Here is a 20,306-nt window from a genome sequence, read left to right on the forward strand (position 1 = left end):
TTAAAAAAACCACAATAAAAATTACAAATTACAAATAAAATAAAAAGACATAATTAAAATCCTAAAAATTAAAAATTACATAATTAAAATACTAAAAATTAAAAATTACATAATTAAACTCCTAAAAATTAAAAATTACATAATTATTGGCTAATATAACCCGAGGAAGACTACGCATCCGGCGGCACCAACCCCAATTGTTTTTGGAGACCCAATATCATGGACTCGTGCGTTTGAAGTTGCGTGGGGGTCATAGTTGACCTATCGGCCATATTGAGTTGGGCCAAAAGGGCCCACAACGAGTTGTTCGGGGGTGGAGGTGGAACATAGGGTGCGGGTTCGGGAGCAGGGGCAGATGGAGTCGCGGCGCGACGTCGTTCGGCCGCCGCCTTCTTCCTACCTTGCGGTCGGCGTCGGGAACCGCTTGGTCCGGCATCGGGGCTACCCAAGTTAGCTCCGGCGAGTTGGCTAGCCACTTCTTCCGAGCCGGAGTCGGATAGTGCTACCGACCGTGAGCGTTTGGAGGAGCCGCTAGAGGAGGATGTTATGCCTCCCTTATACTTCGGGTGCGTCCGCGTCTCCTGCCAAACGTTAAGATATTTGAACGACTTACCGTTCATGGATTGGTAGGTGCTCAGCGAGGCGGTGATGATGTCGACCTCGCTTTGGCCGCTCCCGGCATTCCGGGACTCTTGGATGAAATAGCCGTTGAACTTGCCAATTTCTTCGTTGGCTCGGCCGATGCAGTTGCGCACCATACTCTCGTTGCGCTCGATCGTTCCCGGCGGCCGGTGTGCATTGTACCGGCTAGAGACGCGCCACCAAAAGTGATCGCCGGATTGGTTCGTTCCAACCACCGCATCTTCGGAGATTTCCAAGTACGCCTTGAACAATCTTTCCATCTCCGCCGGTGAGTACGGTGTGCGGACACCGGCGCGAGATGGAGGATTCGGCATTTGGGAAGGGGCGCGAGGCCTAGGCTCCGGTGTCCACCCGTAGCGCCCATCGGAGGCACCTTGATCGTCGATTGGGTATGGCCGGTAGCCACTCGAAACGCCCGAATCTTGGGTGAGAGGAGGGGCCGAATATTCCGTTTCCGGACTAGGAAACGGTTGCGAACCGAACCATTCGGGGTTCCAACCGTGAGAGCCGCTTGGGTTGTCGTCGTTACCGGACATAGTGGTGTTGTAGGGTGTGAGAGGAAGATGAAAATGGATATGAGAGATTGAAGATGAGAATGGAGATGAGAGAATGATGATGAGAATTGTGTAGTGAAAGTGTGAATTTTTGGGAGTGAAATTGAGGGTATTTATAGATGAAAGTGTGTATTTTTGGGGTAAAAAAAATAAAAAAAAAATTAAAAAGTGGGGAAAAACGGTTATAAACGGATATAATTTTTTGGGGAAGTGAAATTTTTTTTTTTTATTTTTTATCGGTTTTTTTAATAAAAACCGATTTTTTTAAAAAAAAATAAAAAATTGTTTGAAACCAACGGCTATGCCGTTGGCGAATGGGAGAGTGACACGTGTGCGTCCGCTGGCACGGACGTGCTCGATACATCGAGCAGCGCCGTGCCAGCGGCGCGGTTGCAGCGGCGGCGGTTCTTCGCCTTGCCGCTGGCACGGACGGCGGTGGCGCCAACCGCCACCGCTGCGGATGCTCTAAGAAATTGGTGCACAAGAAACAACATGGAATGATGATGATTCAACCAAACATTCTACATTGGATGCTTGTAAATCAAGGACAGTTCTCTCTCTCTCACACACACACACACACACACACACACACAGGCATATATGAACATTCTATAATTTCATTATGGGAAAATTGAGGTAAAAGGGACCCATTTATCATGCAAAATAGTCAAGGACAAAATGACTCAGCTCTAACAAGTAAAGAGCAAAGTATGTATAGTGTCATCTAAGTAAATATGATCAAACTTATAAGTCTTGTGCCTCAGCACCATTTTCTTGCTCTCCAACTTGGCTTCCGGCCAAGCCGCGCCTCGGCCACTCAATATGCCCCCTTCATAGCTCGAACAATGTGCGGATTCCTCCTAGCCGAACACCCATTGTTCACCATTAATGTTTGACTAGTGTTTGAGCCTTTATTCATCGATCCCTCACCATGACCGCCACTCCTCGTTCGAGCTTCACTTTTTCGCGCATCGTTTGATTCAGGAAACGCGTGCTTGCAACCCTTAGTCATAACAAGGCCAAAAACCTCCCTTAGAATTTCTATATTTGAGTCTCTGAGCTTGTTAAGAATGATTTGAGCTCAGCTATGAGGCCATCAACCTCGGCATACTTATCCTCTAGTATAAAGTTCGCCTCGGCTAACTTCATCTGCGCCCTCTCCTCCCTCCAAACCTCAGCCATTTGCCTCATTCTCCTCTCCTTTTCAACTTCCAATCTAACCCTTTGTTGTTGTTCCCTCAATGCCAATGTTTCGGCCCTTCTTGCCTCGATCTCTCTAGCTAGGCCATAGCACGCGCCCTCTAACTCCTCTCGCGCCTTCCTCTCCCTCTGGAGATTCCGGAGGAGCTTCATTGCTGATAACTTCATCTTCTTTATATCTTTACAGATCCTCCTCTCGGCTGTAACACCATCAGCCATGTTCTCGATCGCTTCCACCTTCCTCATTCGGTGTTTCTTCCTCGTTTCGACTTCATTTACATGTTTTCGAGATTTAAAATAGTCACAGGAATCCCATTTCGTAGCTCCTTCCAAATTGTGAGCCGGAAACGATGATCGAAGCTGAAATTGAACAGTAAAAACCATTGAATCACAAACTTGACAGAAAAAAATGCAACCACAACATCAAATTTGATCAATTTAATATGGAAGAACAAACAAAGCGATCATTCAAAGCTTACTACTAAAGGCAGAACCTAGACCGACTTTTACACACTATTTCCTCCCAAATTCCATCAATCATTAATAAGAATTGTGTCAAAATTTCCAATTCGTTTGAAAGTTGAAACTCAATTTGGAAATAGAAAAGGGGAAAAGCAATCAATTCGAAGTAATGGTGAAACAGAGCAATGGAAATACAGAGGATCAATCACCTGAAAACAGAGGCGATCAAATGAGGCGATTCTGCCGACATTAGTGGAGCGCCACAGCGAGGCGGCGAGGTTTCTGGCGGAAACTGATCTCTTTCGAGGCAGGGGAGGAGTGGCGGCGGGGCTTCTATAGGGAAGTGATGGTTGGGCGAATTTTTGATGGTAATAAATGCAGGTAAAAAATATAGATCACGACACAAGGAATTACGTGGTTCGATTTACTGAGGTAAATCTACGTCCACGGGAAGAAAGGAGGGCAAGATTGTATTGCTTGATCTGGTTTACAGCTTACAAATACAGACTTGCTATATGATATTTGATGTCTAGAGAGCTTTTTTTCCTCCTAGTCTATCTGATCTAAGTTCTATTTATACATTGAACTAAGATCGTGGCTTGCATCATCACTAACTAGGTCGTGGATGTCGTGGAGGTCATGAGATCCTGCATGGGTCCACTATCTCTTTGTTTGGTCCGCTATCCTGCATGAGATCCTGCATGAGTTGACACCACTAAATAGATCGTGTAGTGGAGGTCGTGGAGGTTCTGCATGAGTCCACTATCTCCCAGTTCGGTCGAATACTGAGACCGAACTGCTGAACTATTGCCGAGCAGCTTTTGCCGATCTGAGAGTAGAGCTTGATTGGTCGGCTTTTACCGAGCTGTAGGCTGGGGCCGAACTCTTTGGTAATGCCGAACTGATACTCTTCCTTGGGCTTTGGGCTGATGGGCCGTCACTGCTATTGGGCTTGTTTAGTACGTACCCCATCACTACCCCCCCGAAAAGCGAAGTGAATCACTTCGGCGAAGCGAGTCACTTCGGCATTCTGGATAAAGGTACTGGGGAGGCTGACGTCAGGGGACGTGCCTTGCGCGTGACTGCATTAAATGCGACAGTAAAATCCGGCCGTTGAATCCTGAAAAGGTGGGATTCGAAACGGTGCGATGATTTTGAAATCTTCTCCGAATCTGATAAATACGTCCTTTCTTCATCATTTGAACACTTTTGCTATTGCTTCTTCTGCATTCTCTCTCTTTTGCGTAAAAATTTCCTTCCGCTTTCAAGAATTTCTTCAGAATTTCTTCAGACTTTCAAAGAGTAAGAACCATGTCTTCTTCTTCTTCTTCTGAGTCAGGTAGCGGTAGGAAAGGGGGTAAGGGGTCTTCTAGCCGGAAAGAATCCGGGGAGAAGACCGTAGAGTATTTTCACAGCATCTTGAGTAAGGATACTGTGATATCCCTACACGAAAAATATTTTTTTCCTGGGGGGAAGGTTGCGATTCCCGACGACCTTCATAGGGCTGACTCGCCGCCGGAGGGTTACGCCACCGTTTACGAAGCCTGCTTAGAATGCGGGCTTCGTTTCCCTCTTCCCCCACCTTTTGTAGAGCTTCTTGATTTTTTCCAACTCCCTTTAGGTCAGGTGACTCCGAATTCTTGGAGGCACTTATCGGCCTTTGCTGCCGAACTGCGTAGGCTAGATAAGGATCTGTCTCTGAGGGCAATCCTTAATTTCTTCCAGTTTAAGAGGAAGGGATCTTGGTTTTACTTGATCCCTTTACAGCCCTTTAGAGCCTTTTGTAAAACCAAATGGCCGAAATGGCAAAATCGTTTCTTTTTTTATAATAGGACTTCGGCTTCGGACTTTTCCTGGAGAGGGCCGAAGTCCGTTATTCCTCATCCTCGGGTAGAACCGTTGGACGAGCTCGAGGGCGAGCTCAATAAGATTCCTATGATTAGGAAGCAGTACCTGGAGTCTGAGCTCGTCAAGGGCGACTTCGTGTTCGACTCATCGTCTTCGGACGAAGAGACCGAGGGTGAGGAATTCTTTTTTGTGCCTTACTGCTTTTGTGGCGAAAACTAACCTTGCTTTCTTGCTTTTTGGCAGTGAACTTGCTAAATAAGATTAGCCGCAAATCCTCCGAGCTTAAGGAGCCGGAGAAACAGAAGGCTACCAGCTCGGCGCCTGATGCCGAGAAGAATCCGAAGAGGCAGAAGACCTCTTCTTCGGATCCAAAAAAGCCGGAGTCCACTTCGGCAAAGGGGAAGGGGAAGACCCAGAAGCCCCCAAGAGCGCCGGAGAGAGACATCGTCTTGGCGCCCCCTTCGGAGTATGTCTGTGAGCCTTTTGCATGGCCAACGGACTTTGCCGAGGTAACTTCTCTTCTTGATTCTTTGGCTTTGCTTCTTTCCTATGTTTTTTTTGGTGGCCCCTCTGTTGACTCTTTCCTTTTTCCATTTTCAGAGGAATAGCATGCTCAGCAAGCTCGTCGCAGTCGAACTCTCTAAAGCGTCCAGCGACTATGCTGAGATGCAGAGGAAGTTGGCGGCTGCTCGTCACCAGGCCGAACAGGCTAAGGCAGACTTTGAGAAGGCCAGAGCTGCTAGGATCTCGGCCCAGGATGAAGCCCAGTTTGCCAAAAACCAGCTCATCATCCAGCGAGAGCAGACGAAACGGAGGGATGCTGCCGCCGTGGTTGCCCAAGGGGAGGTTCTCCGTGCTTTCGCGGAGAAACTCTTTCTGAGCAATCAATTTTCGGCCTTTGTCGGTGATCTGCTGAAACTGATGACCGATAATGCCGAGCAGGGGCCCGAAGTCGTCCTGCCGCTGTACGGCCGAGAGATAGCAGCTCGTCTCCAGAGTCTGCCGCTCCTTGAGGAGCTTGCTTCGTCCTCGGTCCTGCTTTCTGCTGACCGAGTTCGTAGTTGCCGAGCTGACCGGGACGAGAATATGGAGGCTATCTTTGCCTCCTTAGGGCCAGTTTCACCCGCTCCAATTTTCCACGGAGAGGGTGAGACCGAGCAGCTTGATCAGCAGACCGGAGACAGGCAGGCCGAGCAAGAGGTGCTGCAGATCGGTGATGGGGGCACCGAGCAGGCTGGGGGGAGCAGGGAGGCCGAGGCTGAAGCTGAGGCAGACAAGGAGAAGGAAGCTGAACCTCACCGAGGAGCCGGAGACGAAGCTTGCGGAGTATGATTTCGTCTCCCTTCTCTTAGTTTAGTTTCTTCCTTGTTGTAAAATGGCCTTGAAGCCCTCCTTGTGTAAAAAAATTTTTTCTTATGAATGAAAAAATTCTTCTTTCTACACTTGTGTCTTCGTATAGCTTTTCGTACTCTCTTTTACTCCTGTTGTGGTTTACTACCTGCTCAGTAAACTGAAATGCCGAACTGACATAGCTGCTTTGTATTCTTAACTCTTAAGGAGCTGGAGGTACTTCACTGGAAGCGGCTGTACTCTTCCGCTTTAGACGAAGCTGAGAAAAAAGCCATAGCTGACCAGATGAAGAATGACGAACTCTTGGCTTGTTTAGTGAAGCTGGAGGCCGACAATAAGGACTTAGAGTCCGAAAAGAAAGATCTGGAGGCCGAGCTGAATAATGCCGTCGCTGAGAGGACTGCGTATGAGGATTTCATCTGCAGGCGCGGGGGAATGACCATCTCTGAAGTTCAGGAACGAGTTGACGAACTGTGGGAGGAATATCATGTACTCCGGAGGAACAATGCGCTGGAGAGCTCGGCTTGCCAACAAGTCGTGAAATCATTGCGGCGCTGGGCTTCTCGGTACGACATCATTCTTTCCCGGCGTCCCTCAATCGAGAGATTCCTTAGGCATTTCCCGCCAACAGATGCTCGCACTCCAGCTCAAACCTCTGATTCACTTGCTCAAAATCCTACTCCAAATCAGCAACGAACTCAGGAGCAACCGGAAACGTCAAGACGAGACCGGACTCAGGAGCAACCGGAAACGTCAAGACAAGGACGGACTGAAGTTCGTAGAGGAGCGGTGATTATGAGTGAGCAAGATCAACAAATGATTCGTGAAGAGGCTCTTCGCCGCCGAGGTGCTAGAGCTTCCCGGGCTCAGGGAAGAGGCGGTAGGTCGATTAGAGCATCTCGTCGACCTGCTTATTCTTCAGCTGCCCGGAATGCCCGAACTCGGCTTCACGAGGATTTTGTGAATAGATGGCTCAACTTTAGCAACCATGGACAGTAGAATAGTCCTTTGTAATGGCGTAACGCCTTCTCGTAGGGCAGCAGAATTATATGCCGAACAAGTTTTAATAAATGAAATCTTCATTTCGCTTCTATCACTGCGTATTTACAGCTCAGCGAAAAAATTTCATCGTGCTCGTCCTCGGTCTTATGAAGTAAACTTCTTTGACCGGACTCGTCCTCGGTCTTATGAAGTAAGCTTCTTTGACCGGACTCGTCTTTGGTCTTATGAAGTAAACTTCTTTGACCGGACTTGGTCCTCGGTCTTATGAAATAAACTTCTTTGACCGGACTCGTCTTTGGTCTTATGAAGTAAACTTCTTTGACCGGACTCGTCTTTGGTTTTATGAAGTAAATTTCTTTGACCGGACTAAGCTTGTGTCCTAATTTGGCGAGTTTTATCGCTCGGATCGGACTTTCCCTTGTCCTAATTTGGGGATCGGACTTTCCCTTGTCCTAATTCGGCGAGTTTTATCGCGTGGATCGGACTTTCCCTTTGTTGCAGTTCGTTTCAGACGAACTGCTTGTTTCTTAAGCTGAATTGTGGTCTTGTATCCTCCTTAGAAGCTTGGACTCACAATCGTTGGCTTATATATGTTCTAAAAAGGGGATCAGCCTTCGAAGAACGAGATACCTCAGTAACATTTGTAAGAGACGACACGCACATAGACAGACAAAACGCACATAGACAAATAAAAAGGACGAACAAGAAGTAAAAAACAAAGAAAGCACATACCCCTAGGACCGAACTAGACACAAGACTGACTGACCGGACTGTCTCTTACAAATGGAACTTCTTGAGGTTGGAAATGTGCCATGTTCGGGGTACTTGTTCTCCTGACATGTGAGTCAATTTATAAGACCCTTTGCCGAGGACTTCTGACACCCGATATGGACCTTCCCATGTGGGTTCGAGTTTGCCCAGCTTTTCTGCTCGGCTTACTTCGTTGTTTCTCAAGACGAGATCTCCCACTTGAAATTGCAGCTTTTTCACCCTTTGGTTATAATACCGGGCTACTTGCTCCTTGTACTTGGCTGCTTTTATGCAGGCCAATTCTCTTCTTTCTTCGGCCAGATCTAGTTCGGCTCTCAGTCCGTCATCATTCATTTCTGAGGAGAAATTTAGAGTTCGGGGACTGGGTACGCCGATCTCAACCGGAATCACGGCTTCAGTGCCGTACACCAGACTGTACGGAGTTTCACCGTTGGAGGTTTTGGGTGTAGTTCGGTAGGACCATAGGACTTGAGGGAGATTTTCTACCCATTGTCCTTTGGCTTGTTCTAACCGAGCTTTTAACCCTTTCACCAAGATACGGTTTGTTACCTCCGTTTGTCCGTTTGCTTGTGGGTGGGAGACCGAAGTGAATAAGTTACCTCGTGTCCGTCGGGAGCGATAAGTAGAATACCAGCTCCACTTCCCGTCTTATTCGAAGCTCCATCTACGAATCCACTCCAGCAGTCCGGTTGTTCAATGGTACGAACTGAGCGGGCGGCTTCTCAGGATTGAGACGTGGCCCCAATCGGTCTTGCACCGGAGTCCTTTGAATCCTTTCAAAAGGAGTTCGGCGAGGATGTCCCTGATCGCCAAAAGGAGTTCGGCGAGGATGTCCCTGATCGCTATGATCGGGCTTCCTCCTGTCTCCTCTGGATGAGCTGTCTAAAGACCGTTTGCGACGGTCTGCCTCATCGGCACGGGAGAACTGGTCCGCAATGTCCCACATCTCTTGAGCTGTTTGCGGACTGCATTCCACGAGCTTTCTGTAGAGAGCTCCGGGCAGGATTCCATTTTGGAATGCCGAAATGACAAGTAGATCATTGAGATCATCTACTTGTAGGCATTCCTTGTGGAATCTCGTCATAAAGTCGCTGATCTTTTCGTCGCGACCTTGACGTATAGAAAGCAGCTGAGCCGAAGTGATTCGGGCTTCCGCTTTCTGAAAGAACCTCCTGTGGAAAGCATCCATTAGATCTCGGTAAGATCTAATGCTGCCTTGGGGGAGGCTATCGAACCACCTTCTTGCGTTCCCGATAAGCAGCTCGGGAAACAGCTTGCACATATGGACCTCATTGAGACCCTGGTTCGCCATGTTATACTGATAGCGTCCCAGGAAGTCATGAGGATTCACTAACCCGTCATAAGTCATCGACGGAGTTCGGTAGTTCTGTGGCAAGGGAGTTCGGGTGATATCGTCCGAGAACGGAGTCTTCAATGCTCCGTACATGGCGAACCCGACATCTCTTCGGTATGGAGGAGATGGAGTTCTCCTGTGATTCCGGTACCGAGGAGGAACAGGAACATGTCGGGGTTGAGGATTCTTCTTCCTGGAAGACACGGCACTACTGCGGTAGTGACTTTCATGTCTGGATGAGGAGGGAGAATCCACCGTTTTCGTCTCCGGCTTTTGGCCCTTTTGCAGGAAAATTAAGAACTCTTCCTGCTTCTCGGCCAAAAACAACTTGACAGCCTCGTTCAAATCGGGCTGCTGGGAAGACTCGGTGCGATGAGTCTTTGAGCGGCTTGTTCCTTCTCCGTGAGAACTGGAAGTAGATTTCTCCCGAGGCTGTTTTCCAGACCTGCGGGCTGGACTAGCTTCCTCATGGTTATCACGAACGGTATTATGGGTGTTACGTGATCTGGTATGCATTTTTATTTTATTTTTTTATTTTTTTTTTGGGTGGAAAAAGGGTCAAAAATTCGCTTTATCACAAATTTGGTTCTCTGTTTCCCACAGACGGCGCCAGTGATGGTTGGGCGAATTTTTGATGGTAATAAATGCAGGTAAAAAATATAGATCACGACACAAGGAATTACGTGGTTCGATTTACTGAGGTAAATCTACGTCCACGGGAAGAAAGGAGGGCAAGATTGTATTGCTTGATCTGGTTTACAGCTTACAAATACAGACTTGCTATATGATATTTGATGTCTAGAGAGCTTTTTTTCCTCCTAGTCTATCTGATCTAAGTTCTATTTATACATTGAACTAAGATCGTGGCTTGCATCATCACTAACTAGGTCGTGGATGTCGTGGAGGTCATGAGATCCTGCATGGGTCCACTATCTCTTTGTTTGGTCCGCTATCCTGCATGAGATCCTGCATGAGTTGACACCACTAAATAGATCGTGTAGTGGAGGTCGTGGAGGTTCTGCATGAGTCCACTATCTCCCAGTTCGGTCGAATACTGAGACCGAACTGCTGAACTATTGCCGAGCAGCTTTTGCCGATCTGAGAGTAGAGCTTGATTGGTCGGCTTTTACCGAGCTGTAGGCTGGGGCCGAACTCTTTGGTAATGCCGAACTGATACTCTTCCTTGGGCTTTGGGCTGATGGGCCGTCACTGCTATTGGGCTTGTTTAGTACGTACCCCATCAGGAACCATCACAATCAGTGGTGTAGATGTGGATTTGGGAGATGGTGAAGCAGAGTGTACAAATCCAACAACTGTGTGTGAGTGTGAGGAATTAGGGAGGTGACACAAAGCAGAGGATGTGTGTTGGGCTGTGGATTGTCACTCACTCTGTGCACTCAATTTCATGCGCCATCTAGGCGGCCTCTTTCCACCATTTTTATACAACTTCTATTTATGGCTATATTAAAAAGGGATATTGTTATCATGCCCGATTCGAGTCCAACGTGACCTAATTTTTAAATTTTTTTGTTAATTTTTTTATTTTTTTCTCCGTCCATCAAGATTTATCACATATTTCATTTTTCGTCCATCCCTAAAAATTTAAACTTTTCACTTTTACCATTTTTTGCACTAACTCTTTTACACTCATATTTTATTATAAAACTAATATATAAAAACAGGACTCACATGTCACTAATTTTTTCAACTCGCTTTCTATTATATTTCTTAAAACTCGTGCCAAGTCAAATGGTGACGAATTATTAGGGACAGAGGCAGTATTCGATATTAGAAGTCTTGGTCGAGTTTAGAATGAGTAAAGAAAAGTGGATGGAAAAAAATAATGGCCTCTGAAATCTTTTTCTTAATTTTTTAATAAAATATGAATGGAATGCGTTAAGACTCACTTACCATTTATAATAAAAATGAATCGAGATTAGTAACTGTGGATAAACTAAAATGGAAAATTGAAATTCCTAATATGGACCGAGTGAGTAATGAAAAAAATATTGATATTATTTTGTATTCCGAACTTTTATCGTATTTTAAAAAGTATCTCAAATATTAAAGGAAAAAAAAACAAAATGAAGTGACATTTTCTAGAGTTGAGAGACAGTTTTTTTTAGGTTAAAACGACGTCGTGGCGGGTGAATCACCATTCCGACGTTCGAAGAAGAACGATGATTCGGGATATTTTTCTCTAAATATAGTGGAAGATAAGATAGGGACATGAAATAAAAAAAAAAACTATCAGCCCTTTTAAAAATCACAGTGGTTAAATTTGTTAGTTAATCATTTCACTTAATGATTACAGTTACGTTTTTATTTTCCTTTTTAAAATTATGGTATATGCAATATTTTTATACTATAATTTTTTTGATTCAGTATTGCTCAATTCAAATGATATTAAATTCAACAACCACTTCGCCGGTTAATGAATGTGAGTTTTTGGTTGGAAAAATAGAAAGATCTATTTATAACAATTTTATTTGATAAAATGTCAATAAAAGTTAACTTAAAGATATTTAATAGCAGAAAATGGAAATACATAAAGTACAGGTGGAGTATTTAATCACTTTATGATTACAATAAATCAAAAGAATCAAGTAATGAATGCTGATTCATATCTCGTTCATTGCATATGCCAATAATGATGTAATAATATAAACACTGTATGAATCAATGGTATATGAGTAAAAATAGAATACGATCCAACATTATCTATGTTAAACATCAGATAATACTAGTTTCCTTGTTGTAAGGATCCAAGGAGAAGGCAAGGGCTGTCATGAGGAATCTCTTCACAAAAAAAAATCAATTGTTAGATGATGAATTTATAACTTTTTAAGTACTAGTTTATATTTTTATACCATGAATATCTCATTAGCTGCATCATCAATTTCTCCTCGAACGGGGATGGGGAGATCTGGCATGAGTCTAATGCATCTCTGAGCACCTATCGAAGCAGGAATCTCTGAGCATCAACACAATAAGGTTAAAGGGCAAGTCATTGAGGATGAATAATTGCACAGTAAAAAGGGAAACAAAGAAATTAACTTCTTCTGCTAAATTAGGATCTGCTTTAGCTGCAAGCAAAGATGTTAGAAATTTTGTGTCATCATCTGTCGCAGCAGCTGACAAAGGACTAAACCCGTTGAAATAGGCATTCGGGTTCGCATTAGCCTGCAAGGAGAGAGTACTTAAACCATGAAAAAGCAATTCAGATACTGAAAAAGGCATCAGATACTTATAATTGAGGAACATAGCTAAAGAAACATGAGAGATTTCCATTTGAGTAAATCATCATAATTTATCTAGCAAACAGTCATTATCACGATAACGTACGTTGAAGTATATCCCTCAATCTCAAAGCAACAGACATCATTCCCTAACAGAAAATGAAACAACACAGGTATTTCCAATTCACCAAACATACCTTGAGCAGCAATTTCAGGCATTCAAATGAGCGAGACCTGACCTGACTGCGATTCCAAGAGGGGAGTCTGCAACTGCATAAAAATAATCTGGCTGCAAATTGGAAAGCAGCAAATGGATTAATCTCATAAGATTATATCATTTGTTAACACAGAAAATCACAAGATCATAGCAAATTAGTAAACTTGACATTGTAACAAAAACTGATTTAAACAAGACTATCATCGACAAACAGTGCAACAGAAGGTTTTGCTTGCCCACGTTTGCGCCACGAGACAAGAGAAACTTGACAGCCTCAGCATTTCCACGAGAAACAGCAATTTGTAACGGCGTTCCATCTACACACTGTGCGTCTACGGAAGCACGGTTTCTCACCAACAATTCCATAAGCTCCATATTACCTGAAACAAAACCAGTCAATTAGAGCATAACAACACTATTAGCAAAGACTTTCACAACATTACCTTTAAGAATTGCATAGTGCAAGGGAGTGAATCCTTCAACATTTGGAAGATTGATATCAGCACCATGTTCAATGAGAAACTCCACAATTTTGACATGTTCCCCTTTGGCAGCTTGTGCTGTTGGAGTCTCCACTGATGCAGTTTTACAAACAGTTCATAAAGAATCACATAGGCACTCCCAAATTTGTTCAAAATAATGCAAGAAGAAACGAGAGAGAACTCTTGTAAGTGAAGGGATCAACAGAAACTTGGACGTTCTTGATCAAGAATTTGCAAATCTCAAAATGTCCGATTTCAACCGTGTGATGCAAGACAGTCCAGCCAGTGGAGAAGTCACTATATTGATCGCATATTTTCCGGAATTCCCATTCATCACCAACCTTTTTTCTAATTGCTGCCAAAATAAAAGTATTAGAATCAGAAATCAAGAAAAGGGTTAAGAAAGTAACAAGAAAATGACTTCACCCTTAAGCTGGTTGAGGTCTCCAGAAGCAGTAGCCTCGATAATCGATGCACCTGCCATTTTACCAACTTAAAAATGAATTCTTGAATTGAAAGTGAAACAGAAAAGGTTCTGTAATCAACATACCAATTTCACAAGTAGAACCCATGGCGCTCGAGTTGTGAGATACACTTGATTCCTGTTTACCTATATGCAGATTGGCATTGCTACTTATCAAAATTAATGAAATTTGATGTTGTTCAGGAACGTATGCGAAAATTTTGGTTTATATATAAGATATCCAACCAATTTTATTTCACACATATTTTATTATAAAACTCATATCATATTGAGCTGTATATAATAGTAAGACTCGCCTTTCACTTTTTTCACTTCTTGGTAGCAAACCGACAGAGTATTAGTTTTCAGTTCTGAAAATTGGTTCAAACTTTATCGGCTATGCTCACTTATTTAAATTTTGGAGACGATTTATTAATTAATAATCAATTTTCATATTCGTAAGTATAATTCTCACATTTCACATTTTACTAGTATTATTTTTCTTCGAAAGTCACCTAGTATTTATTAAAAATGTGTACTAGTACATTGCATTTGTTTAAACCGGCAATCAATCAAGTCCATGAATCATATTCCATCTTGAGCCTCTGACTTAGCCAACAAATGATATCAACAAATATGAGAAAAAAGAGAAAGAAGGGAGAAAACAACTTCATCATCACATGAATTGATATGATTTCATTGAAAATTGAGATGAAAATGGTAATAGGATCCAATCCAATATTCTCTCTCTATTAAAACATCAGCTCAAACTCAAAATCTCATCTGGACTGCTCATCTGAGTCAACCAAACAAAGTAATCAAACAAAGCAACTCTGCCACCAAAAACCAAAACCAAATTTACAAAGATTGTAGTAACAAAAAAAGGTAAAACAAATACTATTAGAATTTGTGTAGTTACCTAAATGAATGACCAGCATCCTTGTTGTAAGGATCCAAGGAGAAGGCAAGGGCTGCCATGAGGAATTTCTACACACACAAAAAAAAACACAATCATCAATTGTTGGATGATGAATTCATATGGCCTTTAATTTAACACCACCTTGATTATCACATTAGCTGCATCATCAATTTCTCCTCGGACGAGGACAGGCTGTTCTGGCATGAGTCCAATGCATTTTCGAGCAGCTAACAGAGCATAGATCCGTAGACCCAGGCGTGCTTCGCACATGCTTAGCTTTGATATCAATGTCGTGTTATCTGGACGAAGATTAGTAGCCTACACATCCCATATATTACTACTTAATACACATGGCCAAGGACAAGATGATCGACTCACTGGAAAGAAGAAAAAGTTTTACCTTTCTATATTGTATGACTGCAGATTTAAAATCCTTATCGTACGCGAAATACATCCCTTTGATGTCTAGTTTAGTCACGACGTTTCGCATTTTCTCCGCACCCTGCAAGATACATGATGAGAAAGAGGAGGTTGTACATTCAATTGAAGATCAAAGTGATGCTGAGATGTACAAATATAATGTAAAGTTTCAGACCATTGCTTTAAATTCTTCAGAATGAATGCACTTGATTATGCCATCGATAGTCCAATCTGGATAATGTGCAAGCCGTTTAGTCACTGGAAACAAAATCTCCATAGCTGCACGGTTACGCACCATAGCAGCCTCCTCAATAGGTTTAACGATATCCTGAAGTCGTCATTATCAACACATTAAGTTTCCAGTTGATAACAAACAAAAGCAAAACGTAAGGAAACAAATGCACCAAAGCTATATTCTACGAGTGGCATAGTAAAGAAATTAACTCCTTCAAATAAATTTGGATCTGCTTTAGCTGCAAGCAAAGACTTAAGAAATTTTGTGTCGCGATCTCTTGCTGCAGCTGACAAAGGACTTAACCCCTGGAAATACATATTCGTGTGTGCATTAGCCTGCAAGGATAGAGTACTTAAACCATGAAAAGCAATTCAGATAACGGATGTTGAAGATACAGTCCTCAATCTCTGACCGAAAATTAGACAATGGAGGTATTTCCATTTCACCAAACATACCCCAAGCAGCAATTTCAGGCATTCAAATGAGCGAGACTTGACTGCGATTACAAGTGGGGAGTCCGCAACTGCATAAAACAAATCTGGCTGCAAAATGGAAAGAAGCAAAGTGATTAATTTCATAAGATTATATCATAAGTTAATACAGAAACTCACAAGATCATGGCAGTGTGATTGGCTAAAGCACCAAACTTGACATGCTAAACAAACCAAACGCGTATGAAATCAGGCAAAGTTACTACAAGAAACAAAAATGTCCTAACAACGCCATGGCAAAACAAACAATGATTTAAACAAGAAGGTTGTGCTTGCCCACATTTGCACCATGAGACAAGAGAGACTTGACAGCTTCAACATTTCCACGAGAAACAGCAATTTGTAAAGGCGTTCCATCTACACACTGTGCGTCTACAAAAGCACGGTTGCTCAGCAACAATTCCACAAGCTCCATATTACCTGAAACAAAACCAGTCAATCAAGGCATACAACAAACTATCAGCAAGATCTTTCACAGCTACAAAACCACTAACCTTTTAGAAGTGCATAGTGCAAGGCAGTGAATCCCTCAACATTTGGAAAACTAATTTTAGCACCATGTTCGATGAGAAACTCCACAATTTGGACATGTTCCCCTTTGGAAGCTTGTGCTATTGGAGTATCCACTGATGCAGTTTTACATCAAGAATCACATAGGCACTCCCAAATTTGTTCAAAATGACATAAAGTAATGCAAGAAGAAGCGAGACAGAACTCTTGTAAGTGAAGGGATCAACAGAAACTTGGACGTTCTTGATCAAGAATTTGCACATCTCAAAATGTCCGATTTCAACCGCGTGATGCAAGACGCTCCAGCCAGTGGAGAAGTCACTATATTGATCGCATATTTTGCGGAATTCCCACTCATCACCAACCTTTTTCCTAATTGCTGCCAAAATAAAACTATCAGAATCAGAAATCAAGAAAAGGGTTAAGAGATAACAAGAAAAAAGACTTCACCCTTAAGCTGGCTAAGGTTTCCACTAGCACCAGCCTCGATAATTGATGCACCAGCCTCGATAATTGATGCACCTGCCATTTTTAGCAACTCAAAAATCAATTCTTGAATGTGAAACAGAAAAGAATTTCTAATCAGTAAACTAATCAACATACCAATTTCAGAAGTAGAAGCCATGGCGTCCGAGTTGTTACAGATTGCCACACCGCATTGTTACTTCTCGAGATTTTATTCAAAATAGCTATTGCTCCTTTGGTCGCTACTAATCATCCCAATTTGAATTTGTTGTTTTCTTAATATGACTAATTGTCTTATTTCTTTTTTAATATGAACAATCGTCCCAATTTGTTGTTTTCTTGACATTGTCCCACTAAAAATAATTTATTTCCTAAAATATAAGTAACATATCTCTATTTTATTTCATACTTTATTCTCTCTTCATTTAATTCACAAAAATACGGCATAAAATCTCGTGTCATAAAGCAAATGTTTCATATTTAGTGATAAAGGGAGTACTACATTGTAATAGACCCCGTATTGGCATACTTAATAATTTTATCCCACTAACATTTTATTATAAAACTCATACTACTATATAATAGTAGGACTCACATTTCATTAATTTTTTTCATCCACTTTTTATTATATTTCTTGAAATTCAAGCCATGTCAAACCGAGCCAATTAATTGCAGACGAAGGGAATACTTATTAGTTTTCAGTTTTGTAAATTGGGTCACACTTTATCGGCTAAGGTCACATATTTAAGTTTAAAGGACAAAATTTATTAATAGTCAATTTTCATATTCATAAACATAATTCTCACATTTCACATTTTATTTTATTTTTTTCAAAAATCACCTGTTTATTAAAAAGGGTTTTATTACATTGCAATTCTTCAAGTCCATAATATCTTGAATCTCTGACTTGGCCTACAAATGATATAGAGAAAGGAGAAAGGAGACAACTTCATCATCACATTAATTGATATGATTCCATTGAAAATTGAGATGAAACTGGTAGTGTGATTTGATCCAATCCAATATCATCTCTATGTTAAACATCAGCTCAAACTCAAAATCTCATCTGAACTGCTCATCTGAGTCAACCAAACAAAGTAATCAAACAAACAAACTCTGCCACCAAAAACCAAAAACACCAAGTTACAAAAATTGCATATTTTGGTAACAAAAAAAGGTACTACTTATATTAGAATTTGTGTAGTTACCTAAATGAATGGCCTTTATCGTTGTTGTAAGGATCCAAGGAGAAGGCAAGGCTTGCCATAAGGAATTTCTTCACAGAAAAACACAATCATCAATTGTTAGATGATGAATTCATATGGTAGTCAGTTAAATCATCACTTCAATTTAACACTACCTTGAATATCACATTAGCTGCAGCATCAATCTCTCTTCGGACGGGGAGTTCTGGTATGAGTTTAAGGCATTTCTGAGCACCTAGCATAGCATGAACTCGTATATCCAACCGTGCTTCCCACATACTTATCTTTGATATCCATGTCGTGTCAGATGGAAAAAGATTAGAAACCTACGCATCGCACATATTAGTACTAGTACTTAATACACATGGCAAAGGACGAGATGATCGATCACTGAGAAGAAGAAAAAGTTTACCGTTCTATATTGTACGACTGCAGAGTAAAAATCCTTATTGCTCGCAAGTTGCATCCCTTTGTGGTCTAGTTCAGCCAAGAGCCATAGAATTTTCTCCCTGCCCTGCAAGATATGTGATGAGAGAGAGAGGAAGGTTGTAAATTTGATTGAAGATCAAAGTTTCAGACCACTGCTTTATATTCTGCAGACTGAATGTGTTCGATTATGCCATCGACAGTCCAATTTGGATAATGTGCAAGCCGTTTAGTCAGTGGAAACAAAATCTCCACAGCTGCACGATTACGCACCATAGCAGCCTCCTCGATAGGTTTAATGATATCCTGAAACAAATTGAAACATAAGGAAACAAATGCAGCAAAGTTATATTCTACAAGATGAAGAATGGCTCAGTAAAGAAAGGGAAACATGGAAATTAACTTCTTCCGATAAATTCGGATCTGCTTTAGCTGCAAGCAAAGACTTAAGAAATTTTGTGTCACGATCTATTGCAGCAGCTGACAAAGGACTTAACATGTTGAAATACAGATTGGGGTTTGCATTAGCCTGCAAGGAGAAAGTACTTAAACCATGATAACTTATGAAACGAAATTCAAATACTGAATAACTGAGAAACATAGCTAAAGAAACATGAGAGATTTCCATTAGACAACACAGGTATTTCCATTTCACCAAACATACCTCAAGCAGCAATTTCAGGCATTCAAACGAGCGAGACTTGACTGCGAGTACAAGTGGGGATTTCCCAAACGTATAAAAAAGATCTGGCTGCAAAATGGAAAGCAGCAAAGGGATTAATCTCACAAGATTATACAAATTTGTGCAAAACTTGACATGCTAAACAAATCAAACTCTTACGAAATCAGTCAAAGTTACAACAAGAAACGAAAACTGTACTAATAACGCCATGGCAAAACAAGCAATGATTTAAACAAGATTCTCATAGACAAACAGGGATGAGCTTGCCCACATTTGCGCCACGAGATAAGAGAGACTTGACAGCCTGAGCATTTCCAAGAGAAGCAGCAATTTGTAAAGGTGTTCCATTTACAGACTCCGGATTTAACAAAACACTGTTGTTCCGCAACAATTCCAAAAGCTCCATATTACCTGAAACAAAACCAGTCAATTAGAACAAAGTCTTAAATTCACAGCATTCATTACTACTACAAAACCACTAACCATTTAGAATTGCATAGTGCAAGGGAGTGAATCCCTCAACATTTGGAAGATTAAATCTAGCACCATGTCGGATGAGAAACTCCACAATTTTGGCATGTCCCGTTTTGGCAGCTAGTGTTATAGGAGTATCAACTGATGCAAACAATTCATCAAGAATCACATAGGCACTCCCAATTTTGTTCAAATTAACATAAACATTGCAAGAAGAAACGAGAGAGATAGAGAGAGAACGCTTGTAAGTCAAGGGATCAACAAAAACTTGAACTTTCTTGACCAAGAATTTGCACATCTCAAAATGTCCGATTCCAACCGCGTGATGCAAGACACTCCAGCCAGTGGAAAAGTCAGTATATTGATCGCATATTTTGCTGAATTCCCAATCATCGCCAACTTTTTTTCTAATTGCTACGACCCCACAATGAAAAAACAACTATCAAAATCAGACATTCTAAAAAATCAAGAAAAAGGGGGAAGAAATTGACAAGCAAAATGGCTTCACCCTTAAGCTGGTTGAGGTTTCCAGTGGCACCAGCCTCGATAATCGATGCAGCTGCATTTTTTATTTTTGTCAATTGTAAAATGAATTATCGAAGCGCCACGCACACACACATAGCTGCAATCGAGCATGCATCCCAAGAAAGTGAAACAGATACGGTGTTCGAATCGAATAAACTTACCAATTTCAGAAGTAGAATCCATGGCGTTCGAGACACTTGGGTTGAATCGATTTTACCTTGTATACGGATTGCCGCCAGAAATATGCACGGCATTGTTACTTCACTTCTCAATATTTTATTTTATTTTATTTTTTCGTTAATATTTAAGAGCATCCCCAACGGTAGTGGAATGCTGCTCGTCCGTCCTTGCCGCTGGCAAGGACGCGCTC

The 20,306-nt window shown here is 42.0% G+C and overlaps 4 protein-coding genes across 7 annotated transcripts; all 4 read right to left on the minus strand.

The window, feature by feature from the left end:
* Positions 1 to 1,846: 1,846 nt before the first annotated feature.
* Positions 1,847 to 3,192, minus strand: LOC121776507 (protein BRANCHLESS TRICHOME-like). The gene is made up of 2 exons (XM_042173677.1): positions 3,068 to 3,192; positions 1,847 to 2,756 (listed from the first exon to the last, which is right to left on the minus strand). The coding sequence occupies exon 2, from the start codon at positions 2,640 to 2,642 to the stop codon at positions 2,238 to 2,240; it is 405 nt and encodes a 134-aa protein (XP_042029611.1). The 5' UTR covers positions 2,643 to 2,756; positions 3,068 to 3,192; the 3' UTR covers positions 1,847 to 2,237.
* An 8,551-nt stretch (positions 3,193 to 11,743) lies between these two features.
* On the minus strand, positions 11,744 to 13,945 carry LOC121775971 (ankyrin repeat domain-containing protein 7-like). The gene is made up of 8 exons (XM_042173085.1): positions 13,902 to 13,945; positions 13,672 to 13,731; positions 13,548 to 13,598; positions 13,303 to 13,476; positions 13,083 to 13,214; positions 12,620 to 13,019; positions 12,054 to 12,366; positions 11,744 to 11,982 (listed from the first exon to the last, which is right to left on the minus strand). The coding sequence occupies exons 2-6, from the start codon at positions 13,691 to 13,693 to the stop codon at positions 12,757 to 12,759; spliced, it is 642 nt and encodes a 213-aa protein (XP_042029019.1). The 5' UTR covers positions 13,694 to 13,731; positions 13,902 to 13,945; the 3' UTR covers positions 11,744 to 11,982; positions 12,054 to 12,366; positions 12,620 to 12,756.
* A 315-nt stretch (positions 13,946 to 14,260) lies between these two features.
* Positions 14,261 to 16,899, minus strand: LOC121775969 (ankyrin repeat and SOCS box protein 7-like). Its single transcript, XM_042173084.1, has 12 exons — positions 16,763 to 16,899; positions 16,610 to 16,681; positions 16,365 to 16,538; positions 16,144 to 16,275; positions 15,930 to 16,069; positions 15,614 to 15,700; positions 15,368 to 15,493; positions 15,099 to 15,251; positions 14,904 to 15,005; positions 14,645 to 14,821; positions 14,504 to 14,571; positions 14,261 to 14,417 (listed from the first exon to the last, which is right to left on the minus strand). Exons 1-12 carry the CDS (start codon positions 16,782 to 16,784, stop codon positions 14,345 to 14,347), a joined length of 1,326 nt encoding a protein of 441 aa, XP_042029018.1. The 5' UTR covers positions 16,785 to 16,899; the 3' UTR covers positions 14,261 to 14,344.
* Positions 16,900 to 17,423: 524 nt separating this feature from the next.
* LOC121776144 (ankyrin-1-like) lies at positions 17,424 to 20,193 on the minus strand. 4 transcript variants are annotated; one of them, XM_042173289.1, is made up of 12 exons: positions 20,098 to 20,193; positions 19,920 to 19,970; positions 19,652 to 19,825; positions 19,421 to 19,552; positions 19,209 to 19,348; positions 18,920 to 19,006; positions 18,659 to 18,784; positions 18,409 to 18,561; positions 18,242 to 18,343; positions 17,985 to 18,155; positions 17,833 to 17,900; positions 17,424 to 17,740 (listed from the first exon to the last, which is right to left on the minus strand). In XM_042173289.1, the coding sequence occupies exons 1-12, from the start codon at positions 20,117 to 20,119 to the stop codon at positions 17,668 to 17,670; spliced, it is 1,299 nt and encodes a 432-aa protein (XP_042029223.1). In that variant the 5' UTR covers positions 20,120 to 20,193; the 3' UTR covers positions 17,424 to 17,667. The 4 variants fall into 4 exon arrangements, with proteins under 4 accessions (XP_042029223.1, XP_042029221.1, XP_042029222.1 ...); XM_042173287.1 differs by having other exon boundaries at positions 18,412 to 18,561; positions 19,421 to 19,825; XM_042173288.1 differs by having other exon boundaries at positions 17,424 to 17,703; positions 19,421 to 19,825.
* Between the last annotated feature and the right edge of the window lie 113 nt (positions 20,194 to 20,306).

The sequence above is a fragment of the Salvia splendens genome, chromosome 18 (genome assembly GCF_004379255.2).
Source record: "Salvia splendens isolate huo1 chromosome 18, SspV2, whole genome shotgun sequence".
NCBI lineage: Eukaryota > Viridiplantae > Streptophyta > Magnoliopsida > Lamiales > Lamiaceae > Salvia > Salvia splendens.

Bases quoted from the DNA above. Each gene is read 5' to 3' on its own strand.
- LOC121776507 (XM_042173677.1), bottom strand. From the start codon at position 2,642: ATGAGGAAGGTGGAAGCGATCGAGAACATGGCTGATGGTGTTACAGCC.
- LOC121776144 (XM_042173285.1), bottom strand. From the start codon at position 20,119: ATGGATTCTACTTCTGAAATTG. The intron at 19,971-20,097 runs GTAAGTTTATTC...TAAAAAATGCAG, and splicing joins GGATTCTACTTCTGAAATTG to CTGCATCGATTATCGAGGCT. The intron at 17,741-17,832 runs GTAACTACACAA...TTTTGGTGGCAG, and splicing joins GATAAAGGCCATTCATTTAG to AGTTTGTTTGTTTGATTACT.
- LOC121775969 (XM_042173084.1), bottom strand. From the start codon at position 16,784: ATGGCTTCTACTTCTGAAATTG. The intron at 16,070-16,143 runs GTTAGTGGTTTT...GTTTTGTTTCAG, and splicing joins GCACTATGCACTTCTAAAAG to GTAATATGGAGCTTGTGGAA. The intron at 15,006-15,098 runs GTCTGAAACTTT...TGTATCTTGCAG, and splicing joins CTGAAGAATTTAAAGCAATG to GGTGCGGAGAAAATGCGAAA.
- LOC121775971 (XM_042173085.1), bottom strand. From the start codon at position 13,693: ATGGGTTCTACTTGTGAAATTG. The intron at 13,215-13,302 runs GTTCTCTCTCGT...AAACTGCATCAG, and splicing joins TGATCCCTTCACTTACAAGA to TGGAGACTCCAACAGCACAA. The intron at 13,020-13,082 runs GTAATGTTGTGA...GTTTTGTTTCAG, and splicing joins GCACTATGCAATTCTTAAAG to GTAATATGGAGCTTATGGAA.